This window comes from Artemia franciscana, chromosome 14 (genome assembly GCF_032884065.1).
Source record: "Artemia franciscana chromosome 14, ASM3288406v1, whole genome shotgun sequence".
Taxonomy (NCBI): Eukaryota; Metazoa; Arthropoda; class Branchiopoda; order Anostraca; family Artemiidae; genus Artemia; species Artemia franciscana.
Window position 1 is genome coordinate 33,089,216 of NC_088876.1, and position 17,014 is coordinate 33,106,229.

The 17,014-nt window shown below is 37.0% G+C and overlaps 1 protein-coding gene across 1 annotated transcript in view; it reads left to right on the forward strand.

Annotated features, from left to right (window-relative positions):
- Nucleotides 1-15,372, forward strand: part of LOC136035603 (rab GDP dissociation inhibitor alpha-like) — a 56,707-nt gene extending 41,335 nt beyond the window's left edge. Inside the window, exon 8 of the mRNA XM_065717482.1 lies at nucleotides 11,986-15,372. Coding sequence (XP_065573554.1) covers nucleotides 11,986-12,178 — 193 coding nt within the window. The 3' untranslated portion in view covers nucleotides 12,179-15,372. The remainder of the gene's footprint in view (nucleotides 1-11,985) is intronic.
- The last annotated feature ends 1,642 nt before the right edge of the window (nucleotides 15,373-17,014 follow it).

Sequence of the window (17,014 nt, forward strand, 5' to 3'; positions counted from 1 at the left end):
AAGATGTATGCATTACTTCTTTTGCGGATGACGCTGTGCTTAGTATTTGCAAAATCAGTCGATGCTTTAATAGTATTAAATAAAAAAATAGAATTTACTTTTGACTGTGTCAGTTTCAACGGTCTTGCAGCAAAGAAATCTCTCTCAACATGACGCATCGGCCCTGCGCCATGCCGGTATAAATTTTGTGTGCCACGAAGAAAGTACTTGAGCACTTAAATATCCTTAAGTACTTCAATTTTTATGGCACTTGGTATTAACCAAGTGACATATAGCAGTCGCCAATTCTGTCGGTCTGTCTGTCGGTCTGTCGGTCTGTCTGTCGGTCTGTCGGTCCCGGTTTTGCTACTTTAGGCACTTCCAGGTAAGCTAGGACGATGAAATTTGGCAAGCGTATCAGGGACCGGACCAGATTAAATTAGAAATAGTCGTTTTCCCGATTTGACCATCTGGGGGGGAGTGGGGGCCCGGTTAATTCGCAAAAAATAGAAAAAAGGAAGTATTTTTAACTTATCAGCGGGTATTTGGATCTTAATGAAATTTGATGTTTGGAATGATATTGTGTCTTAGAGCTCTTATTTTTAATCCCGACCGGATCTGATGACATTGGGGGGAGTTGGAGGGGGAAAACCTAAAGTCCCGGTTTTGCTACTTTAGGCACTTCCAGGTAAGCTAGGACGATGAAATTTGGCAAGCGTATCAGGGACCGGACCAGATTAAATTAGAAATAGTCGTTTTCCCGATTTGACCATCTGGGGGGGGGGAGAAGGGGCCGGTTAATTCGGAAAAATAGAAAAAATGAAGTATTTTTAACTTATGAGCGGGTGATTGGATCTTAATGAAATTTGATGTTTGGAATGATATTGTGTCTCAGAGCTCTTATTTTAAATCCCGACTGGGTCTGATGACATTGGGGGGAGTTGGAGGGGGGAAACCTAAAATCTTGGAAAACACTTAGAGTAGAGGGATCGGGATGAAACTTGATGGGAAAAATAAGCGCAAGTCCCAGATACATGATTGACATAATCGGAACTTATTTGCTCTCTTTGGGGTAGTTGGGAGGGGGGGAGTAAGTCTTAAAAATTAGAAAAATGAGGTATTTTCAACTTACGAACGGGTGATCGGATCTCAATGAAATTTGATGTTTAGAAGGATATCGTGTCTTAGAGCTCTTATTTTAAATCCCGACCGGATCTGGTGATGGGGGCGGGGAGTTGGGAGGGGGAAACCTAAAACTTGGAAAACACTTAGAGTGGAGGGATCGGGATGAAACATGGTGGGAAAAATAAACACAAGTCCTAGATAGATGATTGACATAAACGGAACGGATCCGCTCTCTTTTGGGTAGTTGGGGGGGGGGGGGTTAATTCTGAAAAATTAGAAAAAATGAGGTATTTTTAACTTACGAATGGGTGATTGGATCTCCATGAAATTTGATTTTTAGAAGGATATCGTGGCTCAAAGCTCTTATTTTAAATCCTGACCGGATCTGGTGACATTGGGGGAAGTTTGGGGTGGGGAGACCTAAAATGATGGGAAATCCTTAGATTGGAAGGATTGGGATGAAACTTGGTTGGAAAAATAAGCAAAAGTCTTGCATACGTAATTTACATAATTGGAACGGATCCGCTCAATTGCGGGGGGGGGGGGGTAATTCTGAAAAATAAGAAAAATAACGTATTTTTAACTTACGAAGGAGTGATCGGATCTTCATGAAACTTCATATTTAGAAGGACCTCGTAACTCTGATATCTTATTTTAAATCTCAACCGGATCAAACGTAATTGGGGGGGGGGGGCAGTTGGGGGGACCGGAAATCTTAGGAAATACTTAAAGCGGTGAGATCAGGATGAAACTGGATGGGAAGAATAGAAACCTGTCTAAGATACGTGACTGACATAACTGGACCGGATCTGCTCTCTTTGGTGGAATTGGGAGGGGGGAGGTAATTTTGAAAATTGAGGTATTTGTAACTTACGAAAGGGTGACCAGATCTTAATGAAATTTGATATTTAGAAGGATCTTGTGCTATAAAGTTTAACTTTAGGTTCTGACCTTCTCACAAGTGCCAAATGAGCTCTTGGCTCTTGGCTCTTCCGACCTCGTCCAAATGAGCTCTTGGCTCTTCCGACCTCGTACCATATGAGCTCTCGGCTCTTCCGACCTCGTCACAAGTGCCATATGAGCTCTTAGCTCTTGTTTACTTAAGTATAAGTATTAGGTGCTTTAGAAATTTTTTTACTTAAGTAATTACTTAAGTACTTTTACTTAAGTATTTCCCAACACTGCTCCCATTCACCATATCTCAGGATGGTCCTTTCCTACTGCTCGGGACACATTTTATACCTGTTAAAACACTACTACTACTACTACTAATAACTCACTGCAGCACCAAGCCGCCTGAGGCCAACACAGCTACGCACGCTCCTCCTCCAACCTAATCTATTTAAAGCCTCCCTCTTTACACCCTCCCAGGAAGTTCCCATTTCCTTTAAATCCTTATTTATGACATCCTCCCAACCCAGACAAGGACGACCTGCTTTCCGTGTAGCCCCAGACGGTTGGCCAAAAAGGACAATCTTCGGTAATCTGTCATCCTTCATCCGTAGAACGTGGCCTAGCCATCTCAACCTTTCTTTCATTATAGCCCCAGAAAGCGGGATTGAACCACACTTTTCGTACAACCTACTGTTTGAAATACGGTCAGTCAGCCGGGTACCCAGAACAATCCGTAGGCAATTTCTCTGGAAAACATCTAGTAAATTTTCATCTGCTTTTCGGAGTGTCCATGCTTCAGAGCCATATTTGACCACTGTCATCACTGTAGCTTCCAATATTCTAATCTTGGTTTGTAGGCTTATCTTTCTATTCTTCCAAACTTTTTTTAACTGTGAAAAAACACCCTGAGCTTTAGCTATTCTACTTTTAACATCTTCACTGCTCCCACCATCTTTACTAATAATACTACCAAGGTAACTGAAGCTCCCAACCTGATCAATCTTTTCGTTACCTAAGGTCACCTGTTCATCTTCACTTATTCCTAACCTTAGTGACTTAGTCTTCTTAACATTAATTTTCAAGCCTATTTTAGCACCCTGAACTCGTAAAACCTCTAAAAATTCATTCATTTTGCTCACACTTTCATCTAATATGCTTAAATCATCAGCATAATCTAAGTCCAGGATCGTTCTTCCTCCCCATTTGATTCCATGGTCTCCAATTGCCTTTCCTGTGCTCCTTAAGACGAAGTCCATCAAAATGATCCATATAAAGGGGGATAGAACACAACCCTGCTTAACTCCTGATTTAATACAAAACCAGTTGCTAACCTCATTTCCTACCTTAACCGCAGCAGTATTATTCTCGTACATAGCGCAAATCACTTTAATGTATTTTTCTGGTATACCATATAACGATAAGACCTTTGTTAACGCTGTTCTATCAACAGAATCGAAAGCTTGCTCATAATCGATAAAACTAAGGACCAAAGGTGTTTGATAACGAAGGGACTTCTCAATTATTAACCTAAGAGTGAAAACATGGTCGACACATCCTCTACCTTTTCTAAAACCGCATTGTTCTTCCCTTAAAACTTTGTCTACAGCATGTCTCAGTCTAAAAAGTATCATATTACTCAGTAATTTGCTACCTACAGAGACCAGACTAATGCCTCGATAATTCCGACATTCACTCTTGTCACCTTTCTTATACAGTGGTTTAATTAAGGTTTTCCTAAAATCATTGGGTACTTCCCCTTTTTCAAAAATCATGTTCATAATCTTCAGTAGCTTATTCCTAACCTCAGAGCCACCATATTTAAGGAACTCATTAATCATACTATCAGCACCTGGGGCCTTATTATTTTTTAATCCTTCTAGTACTGTCGCTAATTCTTCCTCACTAAACAAATCTTCCTTCACATCCAAGGTATCACAAACTTTTTCATTTTCATCTATATCTTTTCCTGCAACTGTATCTCGGTTTAGCACATTCTCAAAATGTTCCACCCATCTTTCTTTAACTTTTTCCTTATCACTAATTGTGGCCCCATTTCTATCTTTAACTGGGACTAGTCCGGATCGGCTACTCCCTTTCAATTTATTAACATGCCAGTATAATATTTTACTATTATGCCGTCTAGCCGCATCTTCCAGATCCTCAGCAATTTTATCCATCGCCTCCATTTCACATCTCCTTAGTTCATATTTTAATGCTTTCTCCACTTTCTTTACATTCCTTTTGTTTTCATACGACCTATCGCTCAGATAATTCTTATACAAACCCCTTCTACTCTCTATTAAACCTAAAGCTTTTTCACTAATATTCCTAGTTGCTGTCTTAGCACTCTTCCCTAGGACACCATCAGCAACTTCACAAATTGTTTTTCTGAAATTATTCCATCCATCTTCCACATTGTCAAAATTTAAACCCTCAAGTTTAGTACTCAACTGTTCCTGGAATTTTTTTCTCAAATTTTCATCCTGAAGTCTACCAACATCATAACTTTCCGGGAGGGAGTTACTCTTCCGAAATTTCAGCTTTAAATTAACCTTAGACACTACTAGATGGTGATCTTTACTTTTAACATCAATAACGGCACTCCTATACACCCTAGTATCTTGTATTGATCCTGCTAGTCTTCTGTTTACAATAACATAATCAATAAGGTTTGCTGTCTTACCATCACGTGAATACCATGTCAACTTATGGGCCATTTTGTGACCAAACACCGTATTGGTTATAACTAGGTTGTTATACCTACAAAATTGCAAAAGCCTATAGCCATTACTGTTTTCTTTTCCTACACCAAAATTACCTAGGCTAGGATACCATCTATCCCTATTTCTACCAACCTGGGCATTAAAATCTCCTAGCAAAAACACCATATTTCTACCTGGTACCCTGTCTATTTGCTCCTGTAACTGTAAGTAAAATTCATCTGAGTCACTAGTATCTCCATCAGTTGGTTCAATGGGGGCATATACTACTATAACTGATACCCTAAACTTTTTAGTCATAAAATGAGCAATTAGTATTCTATTATTAATACCTTCCCAGCCTAAACAAGACTTAGCAGCTTCCTTATTCATCATGAGCCCTACTCCCTGTCTATGTACCCCATCCTTCCTTCCTGAGTAAACAAATTCTATGTCACCTAATTTCATGCTTCCTACCCCTGGGATATGAGTTTCTGAAACTCCTAATAAATCCAGTTCAAACCGTCTGAATTCATCAGTCAAAATGTCGAAAAAAAATGTGATTATTTAGTTCTAAAATAGGTTGCTTTCAGCATTATACTACTCTGTTATGAATGCTACTCTGAGCGACCCTGAAATGCTGACTCTGTTAATTTATGTCTCGTGGACATACACATTTTCAAATTTTCTTTTTGCCCTGACGAGGATAGACTGGGTATAAAAGATTGGATCTGCTCCGGTGCTGTATGATGGTTCGAGATCTTCGCTCCGTTATAAGTTCCTTTCTCCATCCTTATCCCCATCAGGGAAATCCTAATTGTGAGGCCTCATTGTAGAATCCGGGTAGGCCTTCCACTAGTTGTACTAAATTTGAAATTCTTATTTTAATCAAAACTATTCAAAAATCCCAAAAATATGTCTTCTGGAGCGATATGATCTGTCTCTTTCCTGGGGAAAAGGCACCAAGTCCCTTCCAATTCTTTTATCCTTACATTTGTGCATATAGGCATGTTGTGCCTCTTTTGACTTACAATCAATCGGAGATTGTTGTGGAAGGCCTCTAAAGGTATGGCTCTAAGTATGGATGTCTAAAACCAAAGCGCATTTAGTGTATATTTCACAACTACTGATCAACCTTCACTAAAAAAAAAAAAAAAAAAAAAACTGCGCTTGTATACTGCTGGGTTTGTTGAAAACTAATCTGAGGCTAATAATAAATACAAGCGTCCAAAAAAATTGCACTACAAATGCATTGATTATCTGTATTTTTGTGAGGCGGATGTCAGCGGGTCTGTGCTAGATTTTGCTAAGTCTCCCTAGGGCAAAAGATGCCTTTGAAATTGATGTCCTAGTACAAAAAGATCCGTGCTTTGAATTCGCTCTTGACTGAACCATCACTTGACAAATATGAGCCGAGACACGTGAAGCTGTTCATGACTGCTACTTTGTTTAGACACATTTGGACTACAGGAGGAGATGATTGAGAATAAAAATAAACATAAACATGATAAATAAACAAAATATAATAAACAAATATAACAAATAAACATGATTAGGCATATAACAAATAAACATGATAAGCATAATAAACAAAAATAAACATGATCTTTGTTTTGCTCTAGCTGTTGCTAAATCTATCTTTGCTAGCTTCTTTTCTCTATACTCTCAGCACTGCAACAAGTTTTCGGGGGTGTTTGGGGGTGCCAAGTCATCGGCGACGTCAGTGTACACTAATGACTCTGTCACCGAACTTCAGGCCGAATTTCAGCTTGGTAGTCGTCTTCTTCACGTAGCTCATGGCACAGTTAATTAGTCTGGGAGCTGTGGTGCATCCCTGTTGATTTCCTGTACGAATTTTGAATGGTTGTTTACGCTTTCCGTTGACTTATTCACAGCTTGTCGTGCGTCCATGCAATTTCCCTAAAAGAGCAATATTTCTGCAGAGGACCGGTTGTTCTGAGCATGAGCCAGAATAGCTTCGTATCTACGGAGTCAAAAACGGCTTTGAAGTCAACAATGGCTAGTAACGCCGTCTATCGAAACTCACGTGTCTTCTCTAGTGAGTATCTGCTAGCATGGGGGACCACAGGACATAAAATCTTACTTGTTAAATTTTTTGATTTCTTCGAAGTATGCTGGAAGGGTCATTGAAAACTGTATAGGGGGCACGGAGAGTAACATTAGTCTTGTTGACTATAACCAATAATATATTTCTTATAATATAATAATCTAAAAGTATAATATAACCCAACAATATCATAATATAATATTACATTTTTCTAAAATCAGCATATGTTTGACATTATAAGACGTTATTTGACGTTATAATGTAACGTCATGTAACAAAATACAACATATGTTTCGTAACATAATGTATTTGTTATAACATAGCATAATGTAATATATGTTTTGTTATGTACCATAATTTCTGTTCGCTATAATTATTTGACGTTATAAGCATATGTTTGACATTGTTGTTTGTTTTTTGTATTTAATTATTTATGAGGTTGTTCGTTACAAGTCTTAAGTTAATATTGCAGTACAGTAGCCCAAAATCACAACACTGTAAGTAGCCTACATATTTCATAAATAGTGTTTGATTCCCACCAACATTGGTAGTGTCTGAACTTGCTCACTACAACCTAATGCTACAATATTTTAGTCCAAAATCAACACGTTGTTAGTACGCATTTGACATATAGTGTTTACTTTGTTTATATAAAAATCTCTGCGTTTTGATTCAAGTCTGAGGCTAATATTGCAGGTTTAAAGAATTAAAATGTGGCAAGTGATTAAATAATGTTAGGTAGAAGTCATTCACTCATAAAGATTGAGGGTCTGTTCATGATTGAGGTTTCAAAAAGTTGTAAAATGTGCACCTTTCTAGTAAATTGTATCTATGAGGCCTTTGGTTTATACGGGCTACTTGTTTAATTTAGAGCTGAACCTCTATGATGCAAGTATCATTTCACTCCAAGAGGAACATTTTACTGATTTTTCAACCGCCCTGATAGCAATGACTATCTTAGAACTTTGGATTCGATGGCGTATGCGGTTCGGTTCGCGCCCCGGGACATGTAGGCCGTTGAAGGAACTGCTACCCTTCCTCTGGTAGATTTAGGGGCTCAAAAGCCGCCGGGCCCCAGGCACTCGACACACAGAAGGCTTCTATTTATGAATTCTCATTTTCGCTTGTCTTTTAACTGCAGACAATTTCAACCTTTTCTTGATGTCATGACGGCTCACAACAGGTTCGATACAGCCACCCTGGGAAATTCTTTCTTCTTTCTTTCTTGTAGTTGTGATCTATTTAGATCATTCTTGTGGCCAAAAATGTCAATTTGGCCAGTTTTAAGAAGGAAAAAATTATGTAGCCGATTTTCATGCTGGGCCCCGGTTTGGCTACGCGACAGGCTTGTATATATTTATTCTCATGGTCACTTATCCTGTAACCGCAGACAACACGAGCCTCCTCTTGATGTCATGGTGTCACCATAGGTGGCATCCGTCATGTGGTAGGCTTGTATATATTGATCCTTGTTGTACGTGTACGTGTTGAATGTGTGAAGGGTTTTGACTTCTAACACCGCAATTCTTTGTTTTTCATTCCATTTTTGACACATTCTAATGCTCGCTTTCTCGCGATTGCTTGTAATTCTCACTATAATTTTGCCTGCATCATAGACATCGAAAATGATACAACCATTACTGAGGTCAATGTAACGTATGTATGCTTTTCGAATGTATTCATAAATATGAGAATTTTGCATTAGGTTTACACTATATGACGCGACTTAAAAACCAATGCTTAAGCTATACCAATGCTTAAATTATACCGGCCAGCAAGTCGTATGCTAGATAAGAAAAAAAAACAACTATGTAGCCGATTTCGAAGCCGGGCCATGGCACCCGTCATGTGGTAGGCTTGTATATATTGATTCTCGTTGTAACTAGCAAGCGACCTTTACACTATATGACGTGACCTATTAACCAATGCTTAAGCTATACCAATGCTTAAATTATACCGGCCAGCAAGTCGTATGCTAGATAAGAAAAAAAAACAACTATGTAGCCGATTTCGAAGCCGGGCCATGGCACCCGTCATGTGGTAGGCTTGTATATATTGATTCTCGTTGTAACTAGCAAGCGACCTTTACACTATATGACGTGACTTAAAAACCAATGCTTAAGCTATACCAATGCTTAAATTATACCGGCCAGCAAGTCGTATGCTAGATAAGAAAAAAAAACAACTATGTAGCCGATTTCGAAGCCGGGCCATGGCACCCGTCATGTGGTAGGCTTGTATATATTGATTCTCGTTGTAACTAGCAGACGACCTTTACACTATATGACGTGACTTAAAAACCAATGCTTAAGCTATACCAATGCTTAAATTATACCGGCCAGCAAGTCGTATGCTAGATAAGAAAAAAAACAACTATGTAGCCGATTTCGAAGCCGGGCCATGGCACCCGTCATGTGGTAGGCTTGTATATATTGATTCTCGTTGTAACTAGCAAGCGACCTTCTAATGAGTCAACTCTGTTTGCTATTCTTTCCTCGGGAAAATTAAGGGCTTCTCAGGGAACACATAGAACGTTGAAGGGTTTTGTCTTCTAACAGCACAATTCTTTGTTTTTCATGTCATTTTTGACACATTCTGATGCTCGTTTTCTCGCGATTGCTTGTATTTCTCACTGTCGCTTATCATTTAGCCGCATATTTGCTTGTTCTCGCTGTGGTATGTCTTTTAGCCGCATTTACTAACCTTTACCTTAGCTGCTCAGGCTAGTCTTGTCACGTTTGATGGTTTATGTTGTTCAATTGTCCTCAAGGCATTATGAAACTACTTAAAACGCCTTTTGTAAATAGACTAATTACGTTTGGTATTTTATACTTAGCTATTTTCCTTTTGTAATGTAGCATATGTCATAGATATAAAAACGATGCATTCACTCCTGATGGGGGGGGGGATATAACTTATTCACTTGAAATATACTCATAAATATGACGTCAATCATGATTTTATTTGGCCAATCATGTTTCTTGTTTAATTTTGCCTGCATCATAGACACTGAAAACGATACAACCACTACTGAGGCCAATGTGACGTATGTATTCTTTTCAAATGTATTCATAAATTTGACATCACTGACATGAATCCTCTTTTCCAGAATCTCCTTAAACGAATTTTCTCAAACTTTTGACCTATATAGATCGATTTTTAGGTTAGAAAATCCCAGAATGCCAAAAGTATGGAACTGTGTTCGAAAAAAAAAAAATACATTCATAAATACTGCTCGTTTAAAGAGATAATATGTACATATAGCTTAGAGGTGAATGCAGTCAAATTTAATTTTTTGTTTTGCTTAGTTTTTTCCTGAGAATTTGCATTAGGTTTACCCAATATGATCCGACTTAAAAACCAACGCTTAAATTATACCGGACATCAAAACCTTAAAAATCTTTTGGGGCTTTTGAATTCATTCAATAACTATTTTTCTGAACAATACGTTTTTCTTAGGCTTTCATTGCACAGGTGAAGCACTTGCATATTTAAAGCAAACTGTGTATTTAAAGATAATAAATAGGAATATTGAAACGGAGATTTTTTTTTATCTTTGACAGTTTCGCGTGGTTTTGAATCTGATTTGAATCGCATGGTGGAAAAATTTGATTTTTTTAATAACGTCAGTTTCCATCAATTTAAGCTCTGCGTAGTCATTGCCTGAAAACGTGACTCTGATAAACCGTATATTAGAAAGATAATATAAATTTTGCAAAGCTTTTCAAACAGTTCGTGGTAACGAACTGTAGTAAGGAGTGACCCGGCTCAATAGTAACCAAAACTCTAAAAAATGGAATTTACATCAAAAGAATCGCATTTTAATGCTGATTTTAAATATATAAGTTTCATCAAGTTTAGTCTTACCCATCAAAAGTTACGAGCCTGAGAAATTTTGCCTTATTTTAGAAAATAGGGGGAAACAACCCCCTAAAAGTCATAGAATCTTAACGAAAATCACACCATCAGATTCAGTGTATCAGAGAACCCTATTGTAGAAGTATCAATTTTTATGTTAAATGAAAAGATGGATATTTTCATCAAAAAGTAAAACAAAACAAAAATCAGACTTTGGTGCCAATTACACGATAGCCTTAAGGGTGCAATTTAGTCCATTGACATCGAATATTAAAGATTAGATTAGCACCCGTGCACAAATCTTAGTCGTAACTACTTAAATTAAAAAAAAAAACATTAATATATCTCATCCAGCAATGCAAACTTAAAAGTAAATTACAAAGCTTTTTACATATAAAGTCAGGTGTTGGTATAGTTTTAAAAGCAACAGGTTGATTTGAATCGCATGGTGGAAAAATTTGATTTTTTTTTAATAACGTCATTTAATAACGTCAGTTTCCATCAATTTAAGCTTTGCGTAGTCATTGCCTGAAAATTGTTTCAAGTTTCTGCCAAACAACGTGACTTTGATAAACCGTATATTAGAAACATAATATAAATTTTGCAAAGCTTTTTACATATAAAGTCAGGTGTTGGTATAATTTTAAAAGCAACAGGTTGTAATGCATAAATTTTATCCGACTGTAAAACCTGTAGAAAAGCTTTTGATGCTTTTGACTTCAGTCAACAACCGTTCCTTGGAACAGTGAGTTTAGCTTGGCCATTGTAACACTAACGAAACACTTGTATTTTTAAACCAAAATTAGGTACTATGAATAGGATATAACGATCATTTTCGTAGGTAGCCATGTGGGCTGGGGTATAACCTGGTTTCCGATAAACAGATTTTCAGTTACAAGAGCTGATTTGCCCACATGGCGGTCCCGTTCGGTTTTTGTTAAGCTGCGAAGAAATCAAGAAACTGCTATGAAATCTGCTAAGAAGTGAGAAATCCAAACATATTGAGAATCATAGACTCAACGTTAAAAATGGTATGCAATAAAAATTAATAACCCAATAATAAAAAAATAAACACAATAACTGACAGTCTTTTAGATGAAAAATAAAAGATATTAAAGAAACATTAAGACTGTCAGTTATAATTGGTTTTCCAGGAATCTTAAAAGGTTCTGTAAGAAATTCAAGCATATTCAGCCGTGCATGAGACTCAACATAAAAAATGGTATGCAATAGAAACGAATAACCCCAAAATAAAAAGTAACTACCACATGTTTGGTGAATCCAAGAAGTCTAACAATTTATTCGATTACTATTTATTGCTATTTATTAAAATTCATATTTTGTATGTGTTTCAATTTTAAGGATCGTAACAGTGAGTGACTACTACAAGCCGAAAGAAGATGGAACTGAGTCTCAGTTATTCATTTCACAGTCGTATGATGCTACAACCCATTTTGAGACTACTTGCTTGGATGTATTGGATATATTCCGTCGTGGAACAGGGGAAGATTTTGACTTTAGCAAAGTTCGCCATGATCTTGGAGAAGAAGAATAAAGAGAAGTTCAATGAAGAACATAAAGTTTATATCGTTTATGATTTAAACCTTACCCCTCCCCCTCACATTTTCTTTCATTTTCGCTTCTAATTTTTCATATTTGTGGCTCATATAAATTGAAACTTCTAAGATAAAAATATATCTTCGCCCAGGTAACTGGCCTGTCTCTCATCCTTGTTAAAAAACGTTATTGTGTTTACATCCTTCAGTAATCCTATAGTAAAAAAGGTTTTATTTTTGCGCAAATACCCTTTACCCCCCTTTCAAGCCTAAAAAGCTTAGGCTACCTAAAAAAAGAGATTACAATGAAGCTATTAGCAAATCTTCCTTAGCGTCAACGATCGCCATTCCTTAGTCCTTTTAGCCGCTTTTGAGCGAGACAAAAAAGGCTGTAAGTTATGCAGTTTATTCGTTGTTTACATATATTATATGTTATTAGGAAATATAAATATATTTTTCATGGGTGGGGGGTTTGATCTTTCTGTGGGGAATTTTACACACGGGAGGAACATTCCGTTGGGGAGTTTTCTGCAGGAGGAACTTCCAAGAGACAAAACTTTTGTTCGTAATAAATTGCCTCAACTAACCCTTTTTAAATAGAATAAGAAGTTGAAGAATATAAATCTGGAGATACTTTTTATAGGCTTGGCATAGACTATGCGCATAGGCCTGTCCGTGGCATATTTTTCTAACTATAAACTAACCAAGCCTTTTCAAAATCTGAATTCCTAACGTTGGGAATAACGATTATTTGGGCCTACTTTGATCGTTAATTGAATAATTCAATGCCTATTCGACCAAAATTAAGGTTTTCTTCACATTGATAGAGGTTTTTGAAGGGCTCACAAGTCCAAATAGGGGGGTTGGCCTCCTTCCAGATTGACCACAAAGACTTTTGTAGCTATTTGGCCTTGTTATTCTCATTTTACAAATTATAAATTACTGTATGCATGTTTGGTGAATTCATTAAGTCCAACAATTTCTTTATTCTTATTAACCGTCCAACTACTTAACTATAAAAATACTAATTATCCACTACCAACGAAACCCCACCCCCACCCCATTTGTTACATAGTCCATTTCTGGCCGGTTGTACGTGCGAGTTTTGACCATTAATAGCTGATATAATATGAAGAATTTGCGAAATTGGGCCAAGAAAAAAATAATTGTGTTGAAAGTAATATTTGTTTAAGAATTCTTTTTTTATGTAAATTGTGCTTCCAAAACGCTGTTTGTCTTTTATTGGAATGGGGAAAGGGTTTGAAAAGTTAGATTAGGTTCTTGGTCTCTCTTTGTTTCCGACTTTCTCCTTCTTTCCATGCACGTATTTTGGCTATTATGTTCGGAAATTCAAATTTATTTTAGGGTCGAAGCGGTAGACTAATTTAAGACAAAATCAAGTACTGGTATTTTTTAAACTTACCCCCGCCCTTAAAACAGTAGTAATGCTAGAAAAGAATAAAACGGATTTGGCTGTTTGAATATTTTGTGGAGGAAGTTTTAAATCGATAAGTTTTAGCTTATTCATTTTTTGTAGTAGAATGTAGCATTCTAAATATTATTGCTTATCATTACAAGTAGCACACTTTAATGGAAAGAGAGACAACTTTAGTTCGTAATTAACATTTTTAGCTTGTAGTAAAAATTAATAGTAAAATATTTCCTTTTCCCTATATTTGAAACTTTCGATGTATGTTGTGTTCTTTAAACAGTACAATTAGATTGGTAGTAAAATATATTCATAAACTCTCATTCAAATAAATATAGAATTGGAATGTAATATCTCAAGATTCAATTAAAACCAATTACATGTTTTAATTAGATCCGACTAATTAAAGAACCGACTTAATTAAAGCCGACTAAAAAAAAATCAGTGGTTTACCGCTTTGAAATAGAATATTCTCCTTTCTTCCTTTTTTAAAAAGTTATTTATTTAATGTGATAGCTATGACTGTCTGTGTTAAACTGAAAAACTTGCCCCATTTGAATCAATACTTAACAATTTGCATCGAACTAACCGTATTTTAGTTTCTTCACTCAGTATGCTGAACTGTTGAGTAGTAACTGTTTGACACGTCAAGTATAGGGCATTTTGGGGGTATTATCTAGCCGTATTCTAGTTTAACTCACTATGCTGAACTGTTGAGTAGTAACTGTTTGACACGTCAAGTATAGGGCGTTTTGTGGGGTAGTATCTAAAGCGTCTTTAGGACGTTTGTCATGAATAAGATCAGTTTTCTTATTTTCTCAGAAATCGCTTCTTTTGATACGGGACCTATTACTTGCTTAAGACTTGGTCATGACAGGTAATGTATAGTGTATCTCAAGCTTCCCCTATGCTAGCCGTATCATCGACGTCGCTGTAGATAATTGAAATGGCTATCAGTTACTTATTTGAAACTGGACTCATCAAAGTGGCGGTTCTGGCCTCTCTTGTATCCGGGCCAAAATCTTGATTACCCCCCCCCCCCTGTCTCTCAAAATTTTCAGTGAACAAAAATTTTTTTTATTAACAAAATTTTCATTTATTTAAGTATGTTCTTTTCTTACTTTACATGGAAAAAATGAAGAGGATTCATATTGCTTATACATACTGCCAAGTTCGCCCTCTACTTTGTCTTCAATAAAATAAAAATAACAATGATTATAAATGTTGGATTGTTTATTTGAAATTTTGCGCCCCCATTATGCTTTGGGGCAAGTACCTCCTCTGCCCCCCGCGCAAAACCGCCTCTCAGTGAATAATTGCAGGTTCTTAGCTTGAAAAAATCAAATGTAACTTAGCGTTTGCGACGTGCATTGATCATCGTGGATTTTTGGCGTATACTTTCCTCCGTTGTTAAAAACTATAAATGACAATATGGTTGCTGTAAGACCTAAAACTAGCAAAATATACATCTTCTTCATTTTCTTAGAAAGAAAAATCTTGTAAGGCTTTGGTTTTATTCACAGAACTTTGTTTGAATTTGGATTAAATTCTGAGATCCTCACACGTCTCTCTGACATGGGCTTCAGAGATATGGCCTATTGGGCCCAAATATGGTCCCTCATCACCCTTTACGAGATTATTGTTCTAGGTGTCAGACTATTATAGGTTTGCGAAATTCATTTTTCAGTATCTAAGCATTGGTTAAGTGTTTATGTTGTCTATATGCTTTGTAAGGCATTCCAAAATAAATTTGTCAAAAATGTATGTGTTTGGTTTTTTGTTGAAGATTTTTTTTTGTTGAAGTGTTGAAGATGGCTATAGGAAAGGTCTTTACTAGAGGTTAACTAAAGCGCAGCTCTTGCGCTTTGCCCAGTGACGAAGACCGGTTACGCCGTTGATTCTTGTGCAAATTGGCAAGTGGTGAAATCGATTTTCGCCCTGACTCATACTGGCTTAGTCACTGGGTAACCCGGTTACGCCGTTGATTCTTGCGCAAATTGGCAAGTGGTGAAACCGATTTTCACCCTGACTCAAGCATGGTTTAGTCACTGGGTAACCCGGTTGCGCTGTTGATTCTTATGCAAATTGACAAGTGGTGAAACCGATTTTCGTCTTGACTCAAACTGGCTTAGGCACTGGGTAACCCGGTTACGCCGTTGATTCTTGTGCAAATTGGCAAGTGGTGAAACCGATTTTCGCCTTGACTCAAACTGGCTTAGGCACTGGGTAACCCGGTTACGCCGTTGATTCTTGTGCAAATTGGCAAGTGGTGAAACCGATTTTTGCCTTGACTGAAACTGGCTTAGTCACTGGGTAACCCGGTTACAGCGTTGATTCTTGCGCAAATTGGCAAGAGATGAAACCGATTTTCGCCGTGACTCAAACTGGCTTAGCATAAAAACCACACCACTGGAAGTAGCAGAGAGTAATAATGGCTAGCATAATCCGAATTTTAAAGAAGAATTTTCTTTCGACTCATTCCCATAGCTTGTGTTTTCTCACTACCAACTATTGCCTTCCAAAAGGCATAGACTCAGATTGTTCAATATAAAATAATTTTATATTACAAGGGAGGCGTAAAAAGATTCAGACGGGAAATAGGTTTTGTCTGACAACAGTGACAGCGTAGCCGTTAAAAGAAGAAGATTGGTCAGAGTTCAGTTGGCAAAACCGATATACGACATAAAGTCGAAGTGACGATTATAGCAACGAGTACACGTAGTCAAATGAAGCCTTTGTATCATGTTTAAACTATTGGTTCGATACAATCACCACTGGGAAAAATACATATGACAGTGTCGCTGTCACGAATTTCCAAAATCTGTGAAAAAGTGTACTGAGTACTTTATTTTCTTTTAGAACGTGTTCCAAACCTTCTTGCTACAGTTTACTTTAGGTCCACCCATCATTGACAGTTTCTGAAATCTGGATCAATGAACACCAGTCATTTTTTTTTTTTTTTTTTTTTTTTTTTTTTTTTTTTTTTTTTTTTTTTTTTTTTTTTTTTTTTTTACTGGCCTTTCAGCATAATGCCTGTCTTCATTATTAGGAAATCAGGCACCAGAATCTAACAGAGAACACTGAACTTTTGGTAGTCTAAAGTAAGCAAAACAGTTCAAAATAGGGATGAAACCTTTTTATTGGCAGTGAACAGATATAAAATTTAACTGGATATTTCGAACACATATACAGTGTTGTATATGTAACACTGTGTATGTAATGTAATATTTCCGGGGGTCCACGGCAAAACACAACAAATTGGGGGTCCACAATGATATTTTGGGGGGTCCACAATGATATTTTGGGGGTCCATGAAGAAAACCAACTCAGAACGCTCTTTATTTTTAAGAATTCAATTTCTACTGTAATTTACATTGTTTTGAATCGGTTTAGTGACCTACTCGGA